Source organism: Terrapene carolina, unplaced genomic scaffold, assembly GCF_002925995.2.
Source record: "Terrapene carolina triunguis isolate 2854851 unplaced genomic scaffold, T_m_triunguis-2.0 Scaffold31, whole genome shotgun sequence".
Lineage (NCBI taxonomy): Eukaryota > Metazoa > Chordata > Testudines > Emydidae > Terrapene > Terrapene triunguis.
Genome location: NW_020664382.1, coordinates 2,241,783 through 2,266,633, shown reverse-complemented (window position 1 = coordinate 2,266,633; position 24,851 = coordinate 2,241,783). Strand labels below are relative to the sequence as shown.

The 24,851-nt window shown below is 41.9% G+C and overlaps 1 protein-coding gene across 3 annotated transcripts; it reads left to right on the top strand.

The window, feature by feature from the left end:
• The first annotated feature begins 5,779 nt into the window (after nucleotides 1–5,779).
• LOC112106288 (protein FAM3B) lies at nucleotides 5,780–24,303 on the top strand. 3 transcript variants are annotated; one of them, XM_026651502.2, is made up of 9 exons: nucleotides 5,939–6,275; nucleotides 7,305–7,444; nucleotides 14,263–14,406; nucleotides 16,003–16,126; nucleotides 17,554–17,612; nucleotides 20,614–20,664; nucleotides 21,247–21,334; nucleotides 23,176–23,308; nucleotides 24,143–24,303. In XM_026651502.2, exons 3-9 carry the CDS (start codon nucleotides 14,286–14,288, stop codon nucleotides 24,230–24,232), a joined length of 666 nt encoding a protein of 221 aa, XP_026507287.1. In that variant the 5' UTR covers nucleotides 5,939–6,275; nucleotides 7,305–7,444; nucleotides 14,263–14,285; the 3' UTR covers nucleotides 24,233–24,303. The 3 variants fall into 3 exon arrangements, with proteins under 3 accessions (XP_024055217.2, XP_026507287.1, XP_024055215.2); XM_024199449.2 differs by lacking the exons at nucleotides 5,939–6,275; nucleotides 7,305–7,444 and adding an exon at nucleotides 5,780–5,801; XM_024199447.3 differs by lacking the exon at nucleotides 7,305–7,444.
• The last annotated feature ends 548 nt before the right edge of the window (nucleotides 24,304–24,851 follow it).

Below are 24,851 nucleotides of genomic sequence, written 5' to 3'. Positions count from 1 at the left end.
TCCTTCACACCCAGCCATGTTTTCCACCTGTCTTGTCTCCTGGCATCTGCTTCCTTACTGCCTGATCCTGTTTGGATATCCTGGCGATGCTGCCCAGTTAGTTCACGGCTCCTGGACGTTCCTTTTCACCTGCCAGCTCTAGTCATGTTGACAAGGAATGGCAAATGGCGGCAGGTGGCTGGCTAACTCCTGGTGGTGGGAGGGGGGACTACAATATCCCAACCTCCAGTAGAGCAGGGAGTGACTCCCTCTCTGTTGGCAGGGGCATCCGTTTCACAGCGCACTCCCCTACTGCTGGGGGGAAGAGAGTGAACACTGCAAATCTTCCTATCTTTTTTAATCTTGGGGCTCCCTGAAATAGGGGGAAGGAGTATCTTTTAAGGGTGGAGGAGAGGGCACAGAAGCTGATCTTGGCAAGGTAGAGGAAGTCTTGCTGCCACTCTCCCTGGAGAAGAGGTTAGAAATATTGTCATGGATCTCAATGTGTAAGGTGAATATGTTGGAATTTTTATTAAGGGGGAGGGGGCGCAAGGGAAACAAGATAAATCATAGATATGGGAGTGGGGGGGGGTTGGATTATTTGATCAAAATTTGCCATGACTAAGTTCTGAATTTTGCTACCCTATTAATTATTCCCTGTTCCTTGCACAACCCTAGAGCAGGCTTCCCCTCACTCTTCTGCATAGGCTGATTGATCATTAGGACTGGTTAAAATCATTTATATTTTTAAACAAAAAAATACCTTTTGAATCATACAGAATTTTTTTGTAAACTTTCCTAATATTTTCATATTTTTGATTAAACAGCTCTAAAAATTTTCATTTAAATCAGTTGGAATCATTTTGAATAGCTTAGTCAATTCACTGATTTTGTTTGTTTGTTTTGTTTTTTGTTTGGCACAAAAGATTTCCCCTCTTCTTTATAAGAACATAAAAATGGCCCTACTGGGTCAGACCAAAGGGCCATCTAGCCCAGTATCCTGTCTTCCAACACTTTCCAGTGCCAGGTGCCCCAGAGGGAATGAACAGAACAGGCAATCATTAAGTGATCCATCCCGTCGCTCATTCCCAGCTTCTGGGAAATAGAGACTAGGAACACCATCCCTGCCCATCCTGGCTAATAGCCACTGATGGACCTATCCTCCATGAATTTATCTAGTTCTTTTTCAAACCCTGTTATAGGCTTGGCCTTCACAACATCCTCTGGCAAGGAGTTCCACAGGTTGACTGTGCATTATGTGAAAAAATACTTCCTTTTGTTTGTTTTAAACCTGCTGCCTATTAATTTCATTTGGTGACCCCTAATTCTTGTTTTATGAGAAGTAAACACTTCCTTATCTACTTTCTCTATACCAGTCATGATTTTATAGACCTCAATCATATCTCCCCTTAGCCGTCTCTTTTCCAAGCTGAAAAGTCCCAGTTTTATTAATCTCTCCTCATATGGAAGCTGTCCCATACCCCTAAACATTTTTGTTGACCTTTTCTAAACTTTTTCCAATTCCAATATATCTCTTTTGAGGGGGGGCGATCACATCTGCACACAGTATTCAAGATGTGGGCGTATCATGGATTTACATAGAGGCAATATATTTTCTGTCCTATTATCTATCCCTTTCTTAATTATTCCCAGCATTCTGTTTGCTTTTTTGACTGCCGCTGCATATTGAGTGGATGTTTTCAGAGTACTATCCACAATGAGTCCAAGTTTCCTTTCTTGAGTGGTAACAGCTAATTTAGACCTCATCATTTTATATGTATAGTTGGGATTATGCTTTCCAATATGCATTACTTTGCATTTATCAACATTAAATTTCATCTGCCATTTTGTTGCCCAGTCACCCAGTTTTGAGAGATTCTTTTGTACCGCTTTGAAGTCTGCCTGGGTCTTAACTATGTTTGGTAATTTTGTATCATCTGCAAATTTTGCCACCTCACTGTTTACCCCTTTTTCCAGATCATTTATGAATATGTTGAATAGGATTGATCCCAGAACAGACCCCCTGGGGGACACCACTATTTACCTCTCTCCATTCTGAAAACTGAGCATTTATACCTACGCTTTGTTTCCTATCTTTTAACCAGTTACCGATCCATGAGAGGAACTTCCCGCTTATCCAGTGGCAGCTTACTTTGCATAAGAGCCTTTGGTGAGGGACCTTGTCAAAGTCTTTCTGAAAATCTAAGTACACCTCTACCCCGATATAACGCGACCCGATATAACACGAATTTGGATATAAAGCGGTAAAGCAGTGCTCCGGGGGGGGGGGCCCTGCACACTCCGGTGGATCAAAGCAAGTTCAATATAACGCGGTTTCACCTATAATGTGGTAAGATTTTTTTGGCTCCCAAGGACAGCATTCTATCAAGGTAGAGGTGTACACTATATCCACTGGATCCCCTTGGTCCACATGCTTGTTGACCCCCCTCAAAGAATTCTAGTAGATTGGTGAAGCATGATTTCCCGTTACTAAAACAACGTTGACTCTTCCTCAACAAATTATGTTCATCTATATGTCTGACAATATTGTTCTTTATTATAGTTTCAACCAGTTTGCCCGGTACTGAAGTCAGGCTTACAGGCCTGTAATTGCTGGGATCACCTCTGGAGCCTTTTTTAAAGATTTGCATCACATTAGCTATCCTCCAGTCATCTGGTACAGAAGCTGATTTAAAAGATAGGTTACAGACTACAGCTAGTAGTTCTGCAATTTCACATTTGAATTCCTTCAGAACTCTTGGGTGAATACCATCTGGCCCTGGTGACTTATTGCTGTTTAATTTATCAATTTGTTCCAAAACCTCCTCTAATGATACCTCAATCTGTGACAGTTCCTCAGATCGGTCACCTAAAAAGAATGGCTCAGGTTTGGGAATCTCCCTCACATCCTCAGCCGTGAAGACCACTGCAAAGAATTCATTTAGTTTCTCCGCAATGGCCTTATGATCCTTGAGTGCTCCTTTAGCACCTCGGTCATCCAGTAGCCCCACTGGTAGTTTAGCAGGCTTCCTGCTTCTGATGTACTTAAAAAAAAAATGCTATTACTTTTTGAGTCTTTGGCTAACTGTTCCTCAAATACTATCACCCCTATTGTTTTTCCCCCTCTGGATTAATTGATTTATTTAAATATTTATTGTCAAGCCCTTCCAGAATCATTATGGGTATAGACCTTCACATTTGTGAAAATTAGGTATAAAGCCTCTTTTAAATAGGGGGGACAAAAGATGCTGGTGTTTTCTGTCCTGGGGTTTTTGGTTGGTTGGTTGGTTTTGGGTTTTTTGCATATCCTGTTCGCTTTTCACTTGAGCGGTGTAGTCATGATTCAATGTGTTATGTAATCTATGCCATGCAATGAGGTAAAACAAGTTCAGGAAACAAAATCAAGGAGACGTTTTACTACCTGAACTCTCTAGAGAGGTGATCTGGGTACTTAAACTTCTTGTGAAGGGCACCTTAAAGACTAACAGATTTATTTGGGCATAACCTTTCGTGGGTAAAAAACCCACTTCTTCAGATGCATGGAGTGAAAATTACAAATATGGGCATAAATATATATTGGCACATGAAGAGAAGGGAGTTACCTTACAAGTGGAGAACCAATGTTGAAGGCCAATTCAGTCAGGGTGGATGTGGTCCACTCCCAATAATTGATGAGGAGGTGTCATCAAGAGAGGGAAAATTGCGTTTGTAGTGAGCCAGCCACTCCCAGTCCCTATTCAAGCCCAAATTGATGGTGTTAAGTTTGCAAATGAATTGTAGCTCAGCAGTTTCTCTTTGAAGTCTGTTTTTGAAGTTTTTTGTTGTTGAAGAATGGCTACTTTTAAATGTGTAATTGAGTGTCCAGGGAGATTGAAGTGTTCTCCTACTGGCTTTTGTATGTTACCATTCCTGATGTCTGATTTGTGTCCATTTATCCTTTTATGTAGAGACTGTCCAGTTTGGCCAATGTACATGGCAGAGGGGCATTGCTGGCACATATCACATTAGTAGATGTGCAGGTGAATGAGCCCCTGATGGTGTGGCTGGTGTGGTTGGGTCCTATGATGGTGTTTCTAGAGTAGATATGGGGACAGAGAAGGCAATGGGGTTTGTTACAGGGATTGGTTCCTGGATTAGTGTTTCTGTGGTGTGGTGTGTAGTTGCTGGTGAGTATTTGCTTCAGGTTGGGGGGCTGTCTGTAAGTGATGATTAGCCTGCCTTCCAAGGCCTGTGAGAGTGGGGGATCGTTTTCCAGGATAGGTTGTAGATCGTTGATGATGCGCTGGAGAGGTTTTAGCTGGGGGCTGTACGTGATGGCTGGGGCTGTTCTGTTGTTTTCCTTGTTGGGCCTGTCCTTTAGTAGGTGACTTCTGGGTACCCATCTCACTCTATCAATCTGTTTCCTCATTTCCCCAGGTGGGTATTGTAGTTTTAAGAATACTTGATAGAGATCTTGTAGGTTGTATCTTAAGGCTTGGCTGTAGACAATGGATCATGTGATGTATCCTGGATGGAAGCTGGAGGCATGTAGGTAAGTATAGCCATCAGTAGATTTCCCATATAGGGTGGTGTTTATGTGACCATCATTTATTTGCACTATAGTGTCCAGGAAGTGGATCTCGTGTGGACTGGTCCAGGCTGAGGTTGATGGTAGGGTGTAAATTGTTGAAATCCAGGTGAAATTCTTCAAGAGCCTCCTTCCCGTGGGTCCATATGATGAAGATGTCATCAATGTAGCGGAAATAGAGGAGGGACGCTAGGGGACGAGAGCTGAGGAAGCGCTGTTCTTAAGTCAGCCATAAAAATGTGGGCATACTGTGGGGCCATACGGGTACCCATAGCAGTGCCACTGACTTGAAGGTATAAGTTGTTCCCAAATCTGAAATGGTTGTGGGTGAGGACTAAGTCACAAAGCTCAGCCACCAGGTCTGCCACGGCTTCATCAGGGATACTCTTCCTGACAGCTTGTAGTCCATCCTCGTGTGGAATATTGGTGTAAAGAGCTTCGACATCCATGGTGGCCAGGATGGTGTTTTCAGGAAGATCACCAGTGCATTTTAGTTTCCTCAGGAAGTCAGTGTTGTCTCGCAGATAACTAGGAGTGCTGGTAGCGTAGGGTCTGAGGAGAGAGTCCAAATAGCCAGATAATCCTGCTGTAAGAGTGCCAATGCCTGAGATGATGGGGCGTCCAGGATTTCCAGGTTTTTGGATCTTGGGTAGCAGATAGAATACACCTGGTCGGGGCTCTAGGGGTGTGTCTGTGCAGACTTGTTCCCATGCTGTAGCAGGGAGTTTCTTGAGCAGATGGTATAGTTTCTTTTGGTGGTACTCAGTAGGATCGGAGGATAGTGGCATGTAGAATGTGGTGTTGGAGAGCTGTCTCGCAGTCTCCTGTTCTCCAGATGGTCGAAATGACAGACTGTACTTCTACATAGAGTGCTTCCGCAGACGTGCACAGGCTGAAATGGTGAACAAAGAGCATCACTTTCCCGATAACCTCAGCTGTACAGAATGCAACGCCATCCACAGCCTCAGGAACAACTCTGACATTATAATCAAAAGGGCTGACAACAGCGGTGCTGTAGTCATGAACAGGTCGGATTATGAACAGGGGGCTGCCACCAGACAACTCTCGAACACCACATTCTACAGGCCACTATCCTCCGATCCCACTGAGGAATACCAAAAGAAACTACACCATCTGCTCAAGAGACAAGGTGGGTGACCAACTGGTGTGGGTGAGCGAGACAAGCTTTTGATCTCTTGTTGAGCCCACCAGGGTACACCAGAGAGCATTTCCCGTAGGAAAGGTCGTGTACATTGTAAGTACAGCAGCGTTCCTGAGACTGAAACCGAAAGCACTGGCAGTGAAGACGAGTGCGGGCAGCGCTGCTGGGCGGATGTACACGCCGGGGGGGCGGGGAGCGCTCCTATCACTTCTTCGCCCTACAGCCCAGCCCCCCAGGGTGCGCCGGCGGCCGAGCGGCCTTTGGCACCGCGATTGCCCAGCGGCCGCTCCCCCCGGGGCAGCGCCGTCTCCTGGCTGCAAACCGGTCCCTGGCCGGGCAGAAAGCTCCGCTCCCAGCGCCGCAGGGGCGCCCGGCTATTACCACATGTGACTCAGCCCGCCCCCGGGGCGTGCCCGCCCGGGCGCCCAGGTGCGGCGAGTTTGCGCTCTCCCTCCTGTCCCCGCAGCCCGGGGCGCGGCCGGGCTCTTGGCGGTGCAGGTGCAGGGGGCCGGCGGCAGCGCCGCGGAGAAGCCCCGCTGCCCGGGAAGATGCGACTGGGCTGGAGCCGTGAGTAGGCGCCGCGCACAGGCGGGAGTGTGAACTCGCGGGCTGCCCCACTGCCTTGGGGCCGGGCTGGAGGCTGCGGGCGCGGGGAAGGGGTGGCGGGCGCTGCTCGCTTCTCCCGGGGGCTGAGGGCAGTGGGGCGGGCAGATCCCCTCTCCCCGCGGCCCCCTTGCAGGGGTGTCGGGCTGGCCGCAAGAGCTCAGGGCTCAGCTTCCTGCTTCCCTCGGGCCGGGCGGGTGTGCTTGGCAGCCCAGCTCTGGACCCGGAGAAGAAGCCTGTTGCTGCTTCTTGATGTTTGTCCCCCGATCGCTTCCGGGAGGCGCTTGGGACATTAGACGTGTTGGGGCTTCTCGTCCCCACTCCCATTCCTGCTTCTCTTTGCACTTCTTCTGGGCGTCTACCCTCTCCCCAGCCGCACCGGCTGGGACCTGCTCTCTGCCCCGTCTGGCCACCTCTACACTTCCATGTTTGATTGGCTCAGGCACGGGTGTGTCAGCGCTAGTGCATGTACTCACCACAAATGCTTGCATTGATGTAAAATGTAGTGCCCCACAGATAGGTAACTACCCCAGCGTGCCCTGCACCGCCTGGCTCTCTGCCTTGTGGATCATTTGCACAGTGTTCTGTGGGATACCGGTGATTTGCGAGGGGATTTTGAGGAGCAAGGGGTCATGTTCTGGAACCCCACTGAACTCAGGTGGGGTGATAGCACACACATAGAATCATAGACTATTAGGGTTGGAAGGGACCTCAGGAGATCATCTAGTCCAACCCCCTGCTCAAAGCAGGACCAATCCCCAGACAGATTTTTGCCCCATCCCTAAATGGCCCCCTCAAGGATTGAACTCACAACCCCCCATCTCTTTGCCACCAAGTATATCAACAGAGAGGGATATTTTTTCATGTTTAGATAACTGCTAGTGAATCAGTGATATCAAGTTACACTGGTTAGGGAAGGTGCATGATGTTTGCATATTTAAGAACATGTGATTTTAAAAAAAAAACTGCAAGAAGGGACATTTTCCCCAACAGACAGATTACCACAGCAGATATTGAAATGCCAATATTGATCCTGGGGGGGATACAGCCTATCCCTTGCTCCTCTGGCTCATGAAGCTGTACACTGGTCACCTTGGCAGCATCAAGGACAGATTCAACTACCATCTCAACAGGTGCAGAATGACTGTAGAATATGCTTTTGGTACCGATTGAATGGACGCTAGCATGGCTTATTCAGTAGGTTGGATCTCAGAGAGGAAAAATATCCTCCTAGTTATAACTACATGTTGTGTAATGCATAATATCTGTGAGGCAAAGGGGTAAAAGCTGCCATCAGGATGAAGGGGTGAGATGGACAGACTGTCTGCTGAATTTGAACAGCAAGAGGCAAGGGCTATTGGAACAGCTAACTGTGGAGCTTTGCAGCTGAGGGAGATCTTAAAAGGCCAGTTTAACAGTCAGCCATAGTGGTGTTGTCTAATGTTATTAAATAAAGTCTCTTGGGTGTTCTTACTATGGGTGGGGCTTTGCTTCCTGCTATTGGCTGTAATTCCTGGTGTAAACTAATAAAGAACTTCATTATGGGCAAAGAAGCAGAGAGCAAAGTCAAAGTGCAAACAAACAAATACGAAGTTGAAAAATCTTTTACCCACATTGTGACTTTGAAATCCCAAGTGAAAACAGAGGTAGGGTAGGGGAATATTTATGTCCATGTATCTGAAACCTGCAACAGTGTGGCTACATATACACTGCCAGGTGGTTTTCACAGGTACTGATGTATGTGTAGCTATTGTTCTCCTTGTTGTTCAGTGTGGAGTGATAGGCATAAAGATGTACACCATGGTGCCAGGTGGCATGGTGGTGGGGGTGTAGTGAGCAGCGACTAGTTTTAAATGAGGAGGAAGGCGGGGGGAAGGAGAGAGAGATGAGCACACATTGGAAAAATTAACAAGCTTGCAGTTATGTAAGTAAACCACAAGAATGCGATAACTGAGTCCTTCGTCTAATTAGGCCTTCTGCTCTTTTGTATCTTTTTTAGGCACCAATATGCTTTTGACTAATTTATTTGCTCTTTCAGCACCACGTCCATTACAGAATTTGACCAAACCAATAATTAAAAACTAATAATAATAATAAAACCCCCAACTGAACAATAAGAAACACTTGACTGATGCTCAACTGGGTGGACAGGCCTGCAGAGCCCTTGCTATTTTTTTTAAAGTTCTAAAATCAATTATTTTTTTCTGTGATTTTTAGTTCTAAAAATTTCAACCATTTTGATGCAAAAAGCTGTGACTCATCCTCCTTCACAAATATAGGCTTGTGGTAGAAACCTGGATCTTTAACTTTTACATTCCATCAGAAACTTTTCACCTTCTTTTTTCTGGCTTGACCTCTGACCTTTTTATTTTGGCTCAGTAACAGGTTCTCTGAATCATTTTCAATTTGGTCCTTGTGTTGTTCCATTTCCTAGTTAATTAGATCAGGCCAAGTTTTCACTGAGACTGCAGTGATTTATAATACACCTATACCCCGATATAACGCTGTCCTCGGGAGCCAAAAAATCTTACCACGTTATAGGTGTAACCGTGTTATATCGAATTTGCTTTGATCCGCCAGAGTGCGCAGCCCCCCGCTCCCCCCCGGAGCACTGCTTTACTGCGTTATATCCGAATTCATGTTATATCGGGTTGCGTTATATCGAGGTAGAGGTGTATATTGTGTCTGTCCTGGTAGATCTGACTTCCATGGGCTCTGTAGACTTCCCCAGCCCAACATCTTCGGGCTTGCAAGGTTCATATTAGCACTCTACAAATAGCTGTGTAGACAGTGCTTTGAAGTTGCGACTTTGGCTTTGGAGCCTATGGAGAGCTCCTTTCTGAGGCACAACTTTAAAGCACTGTCTACAAAGCTCTTTTAGATCACTAGCCCAAGTCTGTCGACCTGGACTGGGAAGCTCACTTCTGCAGCTGTGTAGACATACCCTCTGAAGCCTCTAAGTTTGCTTTTGTAATTCTAGTGGCGTGTTATAAAAAATGTTTTTTTTTTTTTTTTTAATCGAAGGCCTTATCATAATATATGCAAATTTCAACATTATTTATGGTCGCTGGATGTGGCTGTGGAGAGAGAAACTTTTTGAGAATTCTACCAAATGTCTTGGAGAAACTGGGAACATTAAGTTCCCTTTTTTCAACCAAAATGAATCTGATGGTGGTTACAGAAGAACATCTGAATGCATTTTAGAACTGTTTAGGTATTCCTTCTTCCTCAATGAAGTTCAAATACTGTGGTGAACACTCATATATCAGAAGCTAAGGATGAATCCACCTGAGACATTCACTCATCTTTTTCATTTTACTTTTATTGCCAGAGCCAATGGCAAAGACTTCCTCAGGATATTTCTCTTCGTATTCTTGGATGGTATCTTCAGCAGCTTGGACACAATATTCTCCTTTTTTCTATTTAGAAATAAACTCAGTAGCATTAATTAGGAGTGCAGTTTTCTAAGGATGGCTGCTTATAGCTCTTGTAGGGTCATTTTTCATGTTTCATCATCTTTCCTTAATGTCAATTCTGATCCTTTTAGTTCTTCCTTTACTATTTCCTCTATTTCCGTTGGAGTACTTAACTCTGTTGTGAAGACATAACCTTAACTTGAGTTATTTAAAGTTGCGTCTCTTGAGCTAGGCTAACTTGAGTGAATGTGGACACACTTTGAACTTGTCTTCACTGCAAAGTTAACTCAACATAGAACTTGAGTGTTGTGTCTAACTTGAGTCCCACGTCCACACAAACTCTGAACTTGAATGTGGTGGTGCTTTTAACCCTTGTTGGCTGTCCCGTTGGGGGGTATATGCTAACGCTTGAGTTAGCACAACTCATCAGCTGCTAACTTGTGTCCACGCTAGAGAGTGGTCTTGTTATCTCCCTTCAGATGCTGCTAGTCCTCCAGCACTTTTCCACAATTCCTCCTAGGTGTCCAGGAAATATAGAAAAGTCCTCCCACAATTCACTGGGAAAGAATTCATGGAGCAACTCAGCTAACTGCAACAATAAAAACCCTGTGATATGCCCCCAGAAGTCTTAGGCTATGTCGTTACTGACAAAAATGGTGTGTTTTTACCACAGGATAACTAACAAATATGTTAGCTATACTGCTGTAAAATCCTGGTGGAGATAAGGCACTACTTTTATTGAAAAGTAAACTAGGTGACGTCAACTACAGACAGGAATATAGTACTGGCCTCATCCAAAGTATCTTGAGATAAACAATATAAGTGCTTTGTCTGTATTTAGGATTTTACAGTGGGATAACTGTTGTCTGTTATCTAGCTGTAAACAAACAAACAAAAATCCACCATCCCGCACACCTTTGTGTTAGTGAAGACAGAAGTGTAATGCCACACGAGTGAGTGCTGTGCCTGTGTGGACAAATTAGCTCAAGTGTTACGTGTTACTTTGGTGTGTGGCTGCTCCCGCTAGGGCTAGGCTAGCTCAAGAGGAATACTCAAGCATAGAAAACTTGAGTTAATTTTTCAGTGGAGACAATCACGAAGAGTGGGTCTGTCGGTTGAAATTTGTCTGGAGGAGTATACCCAAGGCTAAGTGCATCAATTATTTCTTTAAAATGCTTATTTTGTACTTCATTTACGGTAATGTGTAAAGGAAGGTTGCAAGGTTTGTTTTTTTTTTAATCAAGTGGAAAATTTTGCTTTTCAGATTTGTTTTAAATGGCATAAACACTGATTGACCTTTTGCCTTTCTTTGGATGCTGAAAATGAACAAAAGACTTCTCTTGAATTAAGCTAATGTTAAAAAGCTAAATAAGCCTGGAACAAGGTTCTTAACAGAACAGTGTGGATATTTTTTATGATAATGAAAATCTCTCACATGATCACCAAACTCATCAAAGTTCTGCTCTTTCACTTTGACAATTATATTCAGTGTCACATTTGATCTGCAAAAGGTGAAAGAAACTGAGTTTCTGCACTTTTTTGAGGGTGACCATGAATCCTGTCTAGCTTGCTGCTTAGCAGCTCTTGACATTGTTCACATTTTACTTTAGAAGAATCCTCTATTGTCATTACTTAAATGCATTCAATTGTTTGTTTTTCTACCACTCCCTTCAACTTCAGACATGTTGAATCAGATAAATCATATGCTAGGGTTTAGCAATCAGTGAATGCTAAATAGAGCTAGCCAAAATGTACTAAGACTTGACTCAATTTTTCAATACAATTTTTTTTATTGGAAATGTAATTTTTGACATATTTTGCAAAAATTACATCCTGTTTTCTACTAGCTCTTTTTCAATATCTAATTACCTCCATCTCTAGCATAGACCATGAGCAGCTTAACTCAGTTGTTAAAAACCTGTATAAATTGGATACTAATTAGAGCTGGTCAAAATCTTTTTCCATCAGAAATGTCATTTTGTTGCAATCTAAACTCTCAGCCATGTGTCAGTGTTGATGAAATTTCATTTTAAAAAAAATCAAAATGAAGCATTCTGTTATGGTCAAAATGTTCTGTTTTGACTTCTGTGGACTGGGACATTTCAATTTTCCATTTTGAAATGACTTTTTCTCCAATTTTTATTTTACATTCTAAACTATAATATAAAAAGTCAAAATGGATACAAAATATTTTGATTTTATTGAAGTGTAATGTTTCACCTGGCCTGAAATTGGTGGGTTTTTTTTTTTTTACAAATTCCATTTTGTGGGAAATTTAGAAATTTCCACTGTGATGGGGCAAGGCCAGATGACTATAGGAAAGTAGAGTGAAACAGGTATGTTAGCCACAGGCTAAACAAATCCCTGTTACCATGGTAACCAAGTGGCAGTTGCTCCAGGTTAATCAAGACACCTGGGGCCAATTAAAAGCCTTCTAGAAAGCAGTGGAGACAGCTAGGTTGATTGGGACAAATGAAACCAATTAAGGGCTGTCTGGAACTAGTTAAAAGCCTCCCAGTTAATCAGTCAGAGGCATGTGTCAGGAGCTGTAGGAGGAAGCCGCGCTGCCTGAGAAACTGGGCAGGAAAAACCCATCAGGCACAAGGAAGGAGGCCCTGAGGTAAGGGTGAAGTATCATAGAATATCAGGGTTGGAAGGGACCTCAGGAGGTCATCTAGTCCAACCCCCTGCTCAAAGCAGGACCAATCCCCAGACAGATTTTTGCCCCAGATCCCTAAATGGCCCCTTCAAGGATTGAACTCGCAACTCTGGGTTTGGCAGGCCAATGCTCAAACCACTGAGCTATCCCTGTTGAAGAAGTGGGGGCTGCTGTGGGGAAGTGGCCCAGGGAATTGTACTCATCCTGTTTCAAAAAGTCAGCTACAAATAGCTGCTACTGTTAGGGTCCCTGGACTGGAGCCCAGAGTAGAGTGCGGGCCTGAGCTCCCTCCCTCCCCTTTCCTTGATTAATACTGTGAGACAACAGAGACTATGCGAGGGAGGGTAGCGTCTCCTCACCTCCCTTTGCTGGCTTATGATGAAAATGGCTCAGTAGGCTGTGACCCTTGCCCCTAGAGAGAGAAGGGCTATGTGGAGGGACACAGTGAGCCTCTGAGGCTAGCGTAATCCGCCTGGAAGCGCGGGACCCACTGAGACAAGGTCGGAGCTTTGTCACACCACGTAGCAAATCAGAATGAAAAAAATTCAGCATTTCAGAATTGGACGTGAAACAGAAATGTTGGTTCCTGTACAGCCCTAGTGCTAATGTTTTAACATGATTTATTTAAATGCTGTTTTAACTTACATCATTTTAAACTCAGCCCACCTACCACTCCAGCATAGACAGGACCTTGCTTGCTGGGATTGTGCTAAAGCACAGGGAATTTGTGAACTTCTTGCTCAGGAATTTGATTTGGGAACTACCCATATATCCCATATTTATTCCTGGGAAAGGAAACTTAAAAATAGACAGGAGAATCTCCAAATTTGATGTTCAGTCCTGATTTTCTTGTCTGAACTGCTGAATATTGTAAAAAAGCTCCCATGTTTTCCCTGGCCCTTCCCCATCTTCCAGCCCCCCCCAAAAGGCTGCATTTCAGTGATGGTCAAAGTAGTTCCTTAATGAACACAGTGTACATACTCACAATGTGAAGCACTTGGGTCATTTTGGGGTGAAAGATGCAGTAGAAATGTAATATTTTATTAACATGGGGGAAGAGGGGGTATGACACTTTTCTCCAGGTATACATTTTTATTTCTGGAGAAGGGGTAACCAAGTGTCTGGTACAATGTGACTGTATTTATCAGCTTCACTCCCAAAAACATAGCAAATACACACCTGTCTCCTTGCCTATATAGACACTACTATAGCTTCTACAATAGTGGTGGAAATTATAGTATAATTGAGAGCGGCTGGACTGGTGGCTGCTGTCACTCCACATCTCGCTGCAGGCTTCTGGGCCTCCAGATGTGTACAAATCTAGATTTCACAACTCCACCCTCAATCTGAACCCCAACTCTATTTACATATCTGCCTATTCAGGCCTAGCTTAGTCTCCTCCTGTATTTCAAAGAAGATACGAAGAGCCCGCTGTGAGCTATCTGTAGGGTAGGGTTTTAAACTGCCACCTATCACTGTAGCATCTGGGTGCCGCCAATCTAAAATGGATAACAATAGCTAAGTCTCTAGATGATTTCATGGAATCTCTGGCATGTCTCCTTTTCCAGGGTCAAATGTCTGCTTGGGGATAGAATGGGGTTTTTTGCTGTTAGTTGTGTTTTAAGACTTTTTTTTCTTTTTAGAGGTGGAAGGGGTTGTCATTGTTGACTGCCGCGCTCACTCTGTCTGCAGCCCCACCAAAGATCTCCAGTGGTGTGGAATGCCTGTGCATCAGGACTGAATTTCATGCTCTTAAAGTACTGTATTTGTGTAGCAGCGCCATAGAAGATACTATATTTTTAGTAGCCCTGTGTAGACTTCTTATCACGTGCTGCCTTTTTTCGCATTAAATAATGGATTTGTTGTTTCTTATCAGACCTTGTGAAGTTATCAGGACTTATGTTAGCATCAGTGTGTGCTTGGTATTTGGGATACCTGTTTGCAGATATCGTACCTGAAGATTCGCTATCATCAGCTATCGAAAATCTTCAGAGTATTGGAGAGAAACCAGTACTTAAGGGTATGTGGTCACATGACTTTTTTTCTACTAATATGCAGTATATTATAAGTGAAGCACAGTGTTTGTAATTTAACCTGCAAATGAGTTGTTAGTTACTGAATAATTGGTTATGTGTTGCTCTCCTAAGAGGGCTGTCGATTAATCACAGTTAACTCACACGATTAACTAAAAAAAAACTGCGATTAAAAAAATCAGTTGTGATTAATCAGTTTTAATCGCACTCTTAAACAATAGAAATTTATTAAATATTTTTGGATGTTTTCTACATTTTCAAATATATTTATTTCAGTTTCAACACAGAATACAAAGTGTACAGTGCTCACTTTATATTATTTTTATTACAAATATTTTCACTGGAAAAATGATAAAAAATAATTTTCAATTCACCTCAGACAAGTATTGTAGTGCAATCTCTTTATTGTGAAAGTGGAACTTACAAATGCTGCATAACTGCACTCAAAAACAAAACAATGTAAAACTTTAGAGCCTACAAGTCTACTCAGTCCTCCTTCTTGTTCAGCCAATCACTAAGAGAAAAAAGTTTGTTTACATTTATAGGAGATAATGCTGCCCGCTTCTTATTTACAATGTCACTTGAAAGTGAGAACAGGAGTTCACATGGCACTTTTGTAGCCAGCATTACAAGGTATTTACGCGTCAGATATGCTAAACGTTCGTATTCCCCTTCATGCTTTGGCCACCATTCCAGAGGACAAGCTTCCATGCTGAAGATGCTCATTAAAAATAATGTGTTGATTACATTTGTGACTGAACTTCTTGGGGGGAGAATTATGTCTCCTGCTCTGTTTTACCTGCATTCTGCCATATATTTCATGTTAGAGCAGTCTCGGATGATGACCCAGCACATGATGTTCATTTTAAGAACACTTTCACTGCAGATTTGACAAAATGCAAAGCAGGTACGGCACTTGACTCAAGGTTTAAGAATCCAAAGTGCCTTCCAAAATCTGAGAGGAACAAGGTGTTGAGCATGCTTTCAGGAGTCTTAAAAGAGCAACACTTTGATGCAGAAACTGCAGAATGTGAACCACCAAAAAAGAAAATCAACCTTTTACTGGTGGCATCTGACTCAGATGATGAAAATGAACATGTGTTGGTCCGCACTGCTTTGGATCGTTATTAAGCAGAACCCATCATGAGCATGGACGCATATCCCCTGGAATGGTGGTTGGAGCACGAAGGGACATATGAATCTTCAGCGCATCTGGCACATAAATACCTTGCGACGCTGGCTACAAAAGTGCCATGCGAATGCCTGTTCTCACTTTCAGGTGACATTGTAAGCAAGAAACGAGCAAAATTATCTCCTGCAAATTGTAACCAAACTTGTTTGTCTGAGCAGTTGTCTACGTTTGCAGTACTCTAGAACACTGGTCGAAAGATCATCTCAGAGGACTGCTGGGACCCATTCTCCCCAATCAAATTCCTCTTTCCGCTCTACCCTCATTTGGCAAGCAGGTGCCAATTTCAAGCTCATATAAATCTGCGGTGTTTAATTAATTGGTCATTTTGGTATATGAATGGTGTTTACATAGTGCTCAAACAAAGCAGGTTCTGCTTTCTTATTCACTACAGCGCCACCCCCCAAAAGACAGAAATGTGACCATTGGTCTCCGTGCTCACCTGGGAGCTATGCTTATCGAATACTCAGTGGTGGTGGCAAGGAAAAGTTTGCCAAAATTTGTTTTGAAGATGAGCTGTAAGTACCAGTCTACTTTAAGTCGAAGCAAGGACTGCCTGGAACAATAGGGACATTTTGGTTTAGCAACAGAGTAAATGTTTATTATTAAGAGACATTCCTTGGATTAACGCAAACTTTGTAACACAAAACCACCAGTCTTGGGGTTTTCCCCTTTCAATACTATTTACCATGCTATGCTCCTGAAGTCACTCAAGCAAGAAACCACCTCCTCTGTAAAGTATAGGTGTGATTCTAGGACAGTCACACAGCAAATGAGGCACACTTGGAAATCCAGAGGTGGGATTCATTTAGATGTTGTGATTTTTAATTTAATGATTCTAAACTTTTTTTTAAATCCTCATCAATTTTGTTACCTCTGATCCATGTGTTTTCTCCCTTTGGATAGCTCATTGCTTTCTCATCATTGTGTCAAAATGCTGTTTTCATTGAAGTCAGTGCCAACATTTTCACTGACTTTACTGAGGCAAAAATTTGACTCGGTGTCCTTCTTTCTGTGCAGCTGACACACCCCTGACATTTTAATTTCTCTCTCTTCTGACTACATGATTGGCTTCATTGTGTCAACTCTTGGATCTCTTATAACTTTAAACCCTGAATAATTCTGTTCCATCTGTGTAGAGAATAACCCCACCCTTTTTTTTTAGCCCATTACAAACACTAAACCCCACCTAACTTTCTCTGTTCCATTGCATCTTTCCAATCTCCCTCGCTGTATGTATTCTGAAAGTATACTTCTGTTTCTTTGACACTTTAGATTTTTTCCTGTTAGTCTACTTTGTCATTTTGTTTTCTCTGTGCTTGTGTCACTAAAGTAGTCTTTCTGTTCTATTTCTAACTTTTTTTTTAACCTTGCATCTTGGCTTTTCTCTTTTTGTTCATATAAACTGCTTTGGGCCAAGATTTTCAAAAGTGACTAATGATTGTGGGTGCCTCAGGTTTCAGATGCACAGCTTGAAACACTGTAAAAGGGCCTAATTTTTAGAGGTTGGATGCTCAGTGCATTCTGAAAATCAGGCCTCTTTACAGTATCTCAAGTTAGGGACTCAAAAACTGAGGCCCTTAAAATCAATAGTCACTTTTGAAAATCTTGGTGTAGAGCTGTTGTGAAGATACACTGGCCTATTCTATAAATCTGCATGGAATGATGCCGCAAAACTAATGATTTTCTCTGGCATTATTTTTACTCTGCTTGTGCTGCACTTGTACAGGCTACAGTGTTGAACTAGACTCATTATGGGCTCTCTGGAGGAAACTGTCCAATGTGCCATAGATTTTTAAGACATGGCTCCATTGCTTTCAGCAGACTCCTCAGTTAAACGACTAACCTAAAAACAAGAATACCAGGAATGACTTTGCATAGGTAAATATCACAGCCCTTCTGGAAGTACAATTCCTGACTGATGGTGTATTTATTTCAATTTCAGGCTCATAAGTGAACAGAAGGGTAATGTTGGAAGAGGTATAAACATTGCCATCGTGAATTGTAAGTAAGAAAAGAATGTTATGGGGACAATGGTAGTACACTAAGAAAAATGATTTTGCATGTCTGAGATGCAATCTAACAGTCTTCCTTCTATATTTTTTAAACTACCATTTCCTCTCTATTGGACACTTATGAAAGTAGAGTAACGAAGCACAATAATTGTCTGTCACTCCTAGTCACTTTTAGTGTGGCCTTGCAATGTATGAATGACTGAAAACCACAGCCTTCTCTGTGGCAGTACTACAGAGACTGCCGCATTCACATCTTTCACTGCCTTAGAGGAGTTCTGTTTCCTTAAACAGCAGCAGCTGGTAACTTTCTAGTTTTATCCGATTCAAATTAATCTCAGCTTTAACAACAATAAAAAGAAGCACTTGAAGAAAAAAATCTTAGAATAGTGGGGAAACAAAAACAAACAAAAAAAAAGGCTTGTTAAATTTTCAGTGGATGAGAATGGACAACCATGAAAAGTTGTCCAAGTGGCCCTGGATTTTAAATTGGAGAGAGTAGAATTACTTTGCATGTCACATAAAAGAAATTTCTTAGTTCTCTAATAACTAGGATGAGGTGCAATATATTTAATAGTGGCCCCTCCTGTGAGGAATAAGAGTCCTGAGTCTGGAAAACAAGCTCAGATGTAGTGTGGTGTTTACTTTAACCCAAAAATGTTGCAATATAAAAAAAAAAAAATTTTTGTTCTGTTTATGCATCCATTTACCTTCCAAGTGAGTAAGCAAAGAACCAAGTTGTGTACTTTGGTGTGGCTCCAATGAGGAAGGAGATATCCTGTTTATACCAGCTGAAGAGCTGGTCCAAAATTTTCATTTCCTTGTCACCAAACTTATCTTGCATTTTTACTTTCTATTTAAAAAAAAAAAATCAAAAGGATTTAGTGACCACAGTAGACAACCAGCTGAACATGAGTTCTTCGTGTGAGACTGTAGTTAAGAGGGTGATCATGATCCTTGAAGGTATAAGTAGAGGAATATCAAGTAGGAGTAGGGAGGTGCTATTACCTCTGTACGTGGCATTAGTGAGACCATTACTGGAATATTGTGTCTAGCTCTGGGGTCTACACTTAAAGAAAATGTTGAAGAATTGGAAAGGGTTCAGAAAAGAGCAACATGAATGATTTGAGAGCAGCAAATCTTTAATAATGAGAGACTACAGAAGCTGAACCTAATTAGTTTATCCAAGAAAAGAGGTGACTTCATTGTGGTCTTCAAGTACCTCATGGGGAAGAGACAGCTGTTTAATCTAGCAGAAGAAGGCATAACACGATCCAGTGATTGGAAACTAGACAAATTCAGACTAGAAATACAGTGCAAATTTTAAACTGTGAAGGTAATTAACCATTGGAGCAACTTACTTACTAATATAGTGAATTCTCTTGAAGTCTTTACATCAAAACTAAATCTCTTTCTGAAGGATCTGCTACAACTTAAACAGACATTATGGATTTGATGTTGAAATTATTTAGTGGGGTTCTGTGGCCTGTGTTATGCAGGAGGTCAGACCAGATAATCACAGTGGTCCTTTCGGGCCTTAAAATCTGTGAAAATATTGCAGAATAGAATATCATCCATCCTTCCACTGAGAGGTAGTTTCTGGCTAAACAAATATTCACATGTACTCCTTAATTATCTTGCTTCTTTTATCCACTGGTTCAAATAGAAAAGTGGACATATCTAACATTTCAATACAGTAAAACATCCACTGCATATTTTCTAATTAATTAAACCTCTCCAACACTTTCTTTTTTGTAGCATCACTTTAATATGTTAATTCACATTGCTGTTCCCTTTCTGTTCTGAATGAACAGTTTTTGTTGTTAAGGAAGAGAAAATTATAAACCAAGATTAACAACACAGAGAGAAAAAAGCAATATTCCACATACAAGCACAGTAAAATCCAGCATCCTCAGTTTGGTGTGATCTCTGGTCTCTGCTCAGGAGAGGCCCAGGTCTGGAATGTTATTTCTCCACTTCTGGACTCTGCCTCCTGAATTGTGGAAAATAAACTTTTACAGAGTCCTGTGCTTTTAAGATACTTCCCCCTCCCCTATGATCCTGCCAAGGATGAGAGCCGAGATGAGCCGGAAAGAGGGCAGCAATTGCCAAATCTTCCCACTGAGTGGCAGCATACAGTGTTCCAGAGGAAAGCATCCTCCTCTGCCTGGACGTGTGTGTCTTATGTAACTGATAAATGCCTGACTCAGTTTGGCATTTGAAAGCGTAACATGAAAATTGGTTACTGGTTTTGCAGTTTTCCTACTAGCAAAAAAAGATGTTCCATGAATTTGTCAAAGAATTTTGAAATCTTGAGACTTACCTCCAGTTTTACATCTGTTTCATGAACTCAAAAATAGGCCCATTTGAACAACAATGAAATTAATTGTGATTATTGACCAAGATTTTCTAAAATGACTAGTGTGTCTGGGAGCCTAACTTGAGCCACTAGAAAGAGGCCAGATTTTTCAGAAAGTGCTGAGCACCTGTCCATTGAAAATTAGGGCTATTGAAATTGTCTCAATTCGGGCCTCCAAAATCAATAGCCACTTGAAAACCTTAGCCATTGTTAGGAACTAGTATAAAGTGTATATGCAAGTACCAAAGTTCATAATACAATTCACTCACTTTTTTACTTTATGTTTAAAAGAATCTCACACACACACACACACACACACACACACACACACCAGATTAATTGTCAGAACTTGGAAGGAAATCTGGCACTAATGAAAACTTGAAACCGTAATATAAAATACTAGATGCACTTATTTTTGGTTATCAGAGGGGTAGCTGTGTTAGTCTGTATCCACAAAAACAATGAGGAGTCCGGTGGCACCTTAAAGACTAACAGATTTAAAATAAATCTGTTAGTCTTTAAGGTGCCACCGGATTCCTCATTGTTTTTATTTTTAGTTATAACCATTGTTTACTTTCCCCTTACATATCCCTTTCCTTCCCCGTATTTAAAGTGTATTATTTCTTTATTGCAGATAAAACAGGAAAAGTTATATCTACAGAGTTTTTTGACATGTGGGAAGGAGGTAAGAGCCAAAGTATCACCAAATAAAAGTGGCAGAGGGTCTCTTGTAGACACTTTTCCATACAGAAGAAATTTGGACTAAAAGTATTTTTTTCAATTAAATATTTGACAGTTGCTAAAGATCTCCAAGAATGATCAGTAATTAATATAAAACAGATGGCAAAACAGATTTATCTCTGCTCATCTGGAGTACTTCACAGTTTAATACTAAAGAAAAAAACTAAATTGCGTCAGGCCTTTATTTTATTTCTAGATTGCTGTGCTATAGGCGATCAGACTAGGTGATCACGATGGTCCCTTCTGACCTTAGTCTGAGTCTAATCTGTCTCTTCCTACTTATTCCAGAGCTCCTGAGAGGTGCTGATCATTCTGTACCCTCACAGTCTTCTGTGGGAGGTGAACGCAGTCAGTACCTTTCAGGATTGGGCCCTCTGCATGGGAATGGGGGAATTATCTGGCTAGAGAAAAATAAGTAACTTCTGTTTTTTGGAGAAGCAAAGCTGCAAAGTAGCAATAAGCTGAGTATATGGTGTTTTGTGCATCGGCCTGGGGGGTAATGAATAATCATTTGTTGTATCAACAGACTTCTCGGGACCCATGACTACTTTCATTAAAAATGCACCTCAAGGGTCACTTCTCTTGATGGTGACCCATGATGATGGAAGCAGCAGGTAAGCAAGCATTTGTGTACCAGCCCAGTGCTAGAATAATAAATGGCTTACAACTCTTAGAGGAGAGGAAAGTGATCAGGAACAGTCAGCATGGATTCACCAAGAGCAAGTCATGCCTGACTAACCTAATTGCCTTCTATGATGAGATAACTGGCTCTGTGGATGAGGGGAAAGCAGTGGACGTGTTATTCCTTGACTTTAGCAAAGCTTTTGATATGGTCTCTCACAGTATTCTTGCCAGCAAGTTAAAGACGTATGGGCTGGATGAATGGAACTGTAAGGTGGATAGAAAGCTGGCTAGATCGTCGGGCTCAACGGGTAGTGATCAATGGCTCCATGTCTAGTTGGCAGCCGGTATCAAGCGGAGTGCCCCAAGAGTCGGTCCTGGGGCCGGTTTTGTTCAATATCTACATTAATGATCTGGAGGATGGCGTGGATTGCACCCTTAGCAGGTTTGCAGATGACACTAAACTGGGAAGAGTGGTAGATACGCTGGGGGGTAGGAATAGGATACAGAGGGACCTAGACAAATTAAAGGATTGGGCCAAAAGAAATCTGATGAGGTTCAACAAGGACAAGTGCAGAGTTCTGCACTTAGGACGGAAGAATCCCATTCACTGTTACAGATTAGGGACTGAATGTCTAGGAAGCAGTTCTGCAGAAAAGGACCTAGGGGTTACAGTGGATGAGAAGCTGGATGTGAGTCAACAGTGTGCCCTTGTTGCCAAGAAGGCTAATGTCATTTTGGGCTGTATAAGTAGGAGCATTGCCAGCAGATCGAGGGACGTGATTGTTCCCCTCTATTCGGCATTGGTGAGGCCTCATCTGGAGTACTGTGTCCAGTTTTGGGCCCCACACTACAAGAAGGATGTGGAAAAATTGGAAAGAGTCAGGCGGAGGGCAACAAAAATGATTAGGGGGCTGGAGCACATGACTTATGAGGAGCGGCTAAGGGAACTGGGATTGTTTAGTCTGCAGAAGAGAAGAATGAGTGGGGAATTTGATAGCTGCTTTCAACTACCTGAAAGGGGGTTCCAAAGAGGATGGAGCTAGACTGTTCTTAGTGGTGGCAGATGACAGAACAAGGAGTAATGGTCTCAAGTTGCAGTGGGGGAGGTTTAGGTTGGATATTAGGAAAAACTTTTTCACTAGGAGGGTGGTGAAGCACTGGAATGGGTTACCTAGGGAGGTGGTGGAATCTCCTTCCTTAGTGGTTTTTAAGGTCAGGCTTGATTAAGTCCTGGCAGGGATGATTTAGTTGGTGGTGGTCCTGCTTTGAGCAGGGGGTTGGACTAGATGACCTCGTGAGGTCCTTTCCAACCCTGATATTCTATGATTCTATGAACTCAGGGTGGCAACCTTCTGAGAAGCAAAAGTTGTTACAGCTTGAGCTATGACCAGGTTTAATCACTTACCTCCTTCTCTCAGTCATTTAATGCTGTTCCATTCAACACTTGCCCATATATAACACGGCCTGTACCTCTCAGACACTGAGATTACATGAAATTTGTTCCAACAATAAAAGGTACAAAAGAGAGAGAATCCCTCATAACATAGAATTCTTCTCTCTGCTCCCTTGTGCAAATTCATTGTCTCTTATTAACATCGGTGGAGTTGCACAGGTATAAGTGGGGGTAGAATTTGGTTCCATGAATTTTATGGCACATTACTGGACAGTTCTCCAGTAGAAGATACAGGAAGGCTTTAAAAATTATTCATTAATAAGAAATCAGAAATTACACCATAAAATATCAACAGACTATATCCTTTTTTACGTAACTTATTTTTAAAGTTCTGAATTTCAAAGTCTCCAATGTTAAATTTTTCAACTCTTCTACTAGATTAAACGATGGTGCAAAAAAAGCAATAGCAGAACTTGGCAGTAAAGAAATATGGAACATGAAGTTCAGGTCAAGCTGGGCCTTTATAGCTGCCAAAGGTTTCACTCTACCAGATGACATTCAAAAAGAAAAGGTAGGGTTTATTTTGTTTTCTGTTTTGTTTTTTAAAACTATAATTTTCACAAACCCTTCACAACCTTGTGTTTGTGACTTCTTTCTGGAAACAAGTTTCCAAAAGTGACTAATCATTTAGGGTGTGTCAATTTTTGAAAGCCCAACTTTTGAGAGACCTTTAAGGAGGTCTGAATTTCGGAGGGCAGATGCTCAGCATTTTCTGAAAATCAGGACCCTTTAAGAGTCTCAAGATGGACACCCAGGCAGATGCCCAAAATCGCAAGTCACTTTTGAAAATCTTGGCCTCCTCAGACTTGAGGAAAATTTAACAGGAATAATTTCTGTATCAGAACTTCTCCTTATAGCAGTGGTATTTTCATTTAAATGTTTCGTACAGTCCTCTTTCTGTGATGCAAGGAGGGGAAAGAAATCGATATGCTTGGCCCAGCTCAGTTTCCACAGATTTCTCTAGCTATTCTATTTGCCAAAGATTATTGGAATTATCCCTAGTTTCACATCTTTCCCAGAGTGTTGTTGGATGTTACTTACTGAAACAAATTACCTACAGGAAATACTTCAACATCATTGTCCTATACTATGAGGTCTTCTGGGCAATAAAGGGCTTGGGTTATAACATTCTGAGGAACGATTATATAATAGAGAATGAGGTGAGGAGGTGCCAGTTTAAGAGCAGCAAAATGTGAAGTGTATCTTATGATTTCCAAGCTCCTGCCCCCATATCTTTTCCCTCTTGCTACGCAGGGAGGCAGGAAGTTTTCCAGACTAGTGATGACTGTCTATAAACGATAAACTGAAGGTTGATTATTTTTTTTTTATTTTTATTTTAAACCAGATCAACCATTCTGACAATAGCAAGAACAGATATAATGGCTGGCCAGCTGAAATCCAGATAGAAGGTTGTATCCCAGTAAACCTGATCTGATCTTACATTTTGCTAATAAAGTCATATAAATTATTTTTATATATGGTTGCAGTCATAAAACCAATAAGCATCTAAACAGCTGCTATAAACTAATAAAGTCATATATACAATTTTAACCACTTGTCCTTCAGAGGTTGTATTCTGCAATTGGTCTGAAAGCAAATGCCTGTTTCGATGACAGGTGCAGATAAAATAATCCATTTTCTGGTCTGTAAGTATGATGGTATGGTAGCTCTGCCAGGATTATCAAAATGGTACTGTATTGTCACTGTGAATGGCAAGTCTCATTTTTTATAGGGTGCTTTCTGCTCTAGGTTTTAGGAGGAAACACGATATAAAACCAAATTCTATTTCTTCTATCACAGAATCCCTAGCCGTGAAACAGATTACTCTGATGCAGTGAATTGGTAATTCTTTATCTCCTAAGAAAAGTTTGAATTGCCATTACTTTTAATGTACTTGTGTACTGATGTTTAACCTATTCTAGCAATCACCCGAGAGTCACTTACAAGAATTCTATGCTTATTGATCTACACCCGTAAATTTCATGGGTTTGCTCCTCCATCTCCCCCCCCCCACACACACACCTTTAACTTACTGAAAAAAATTGTGCAAAATA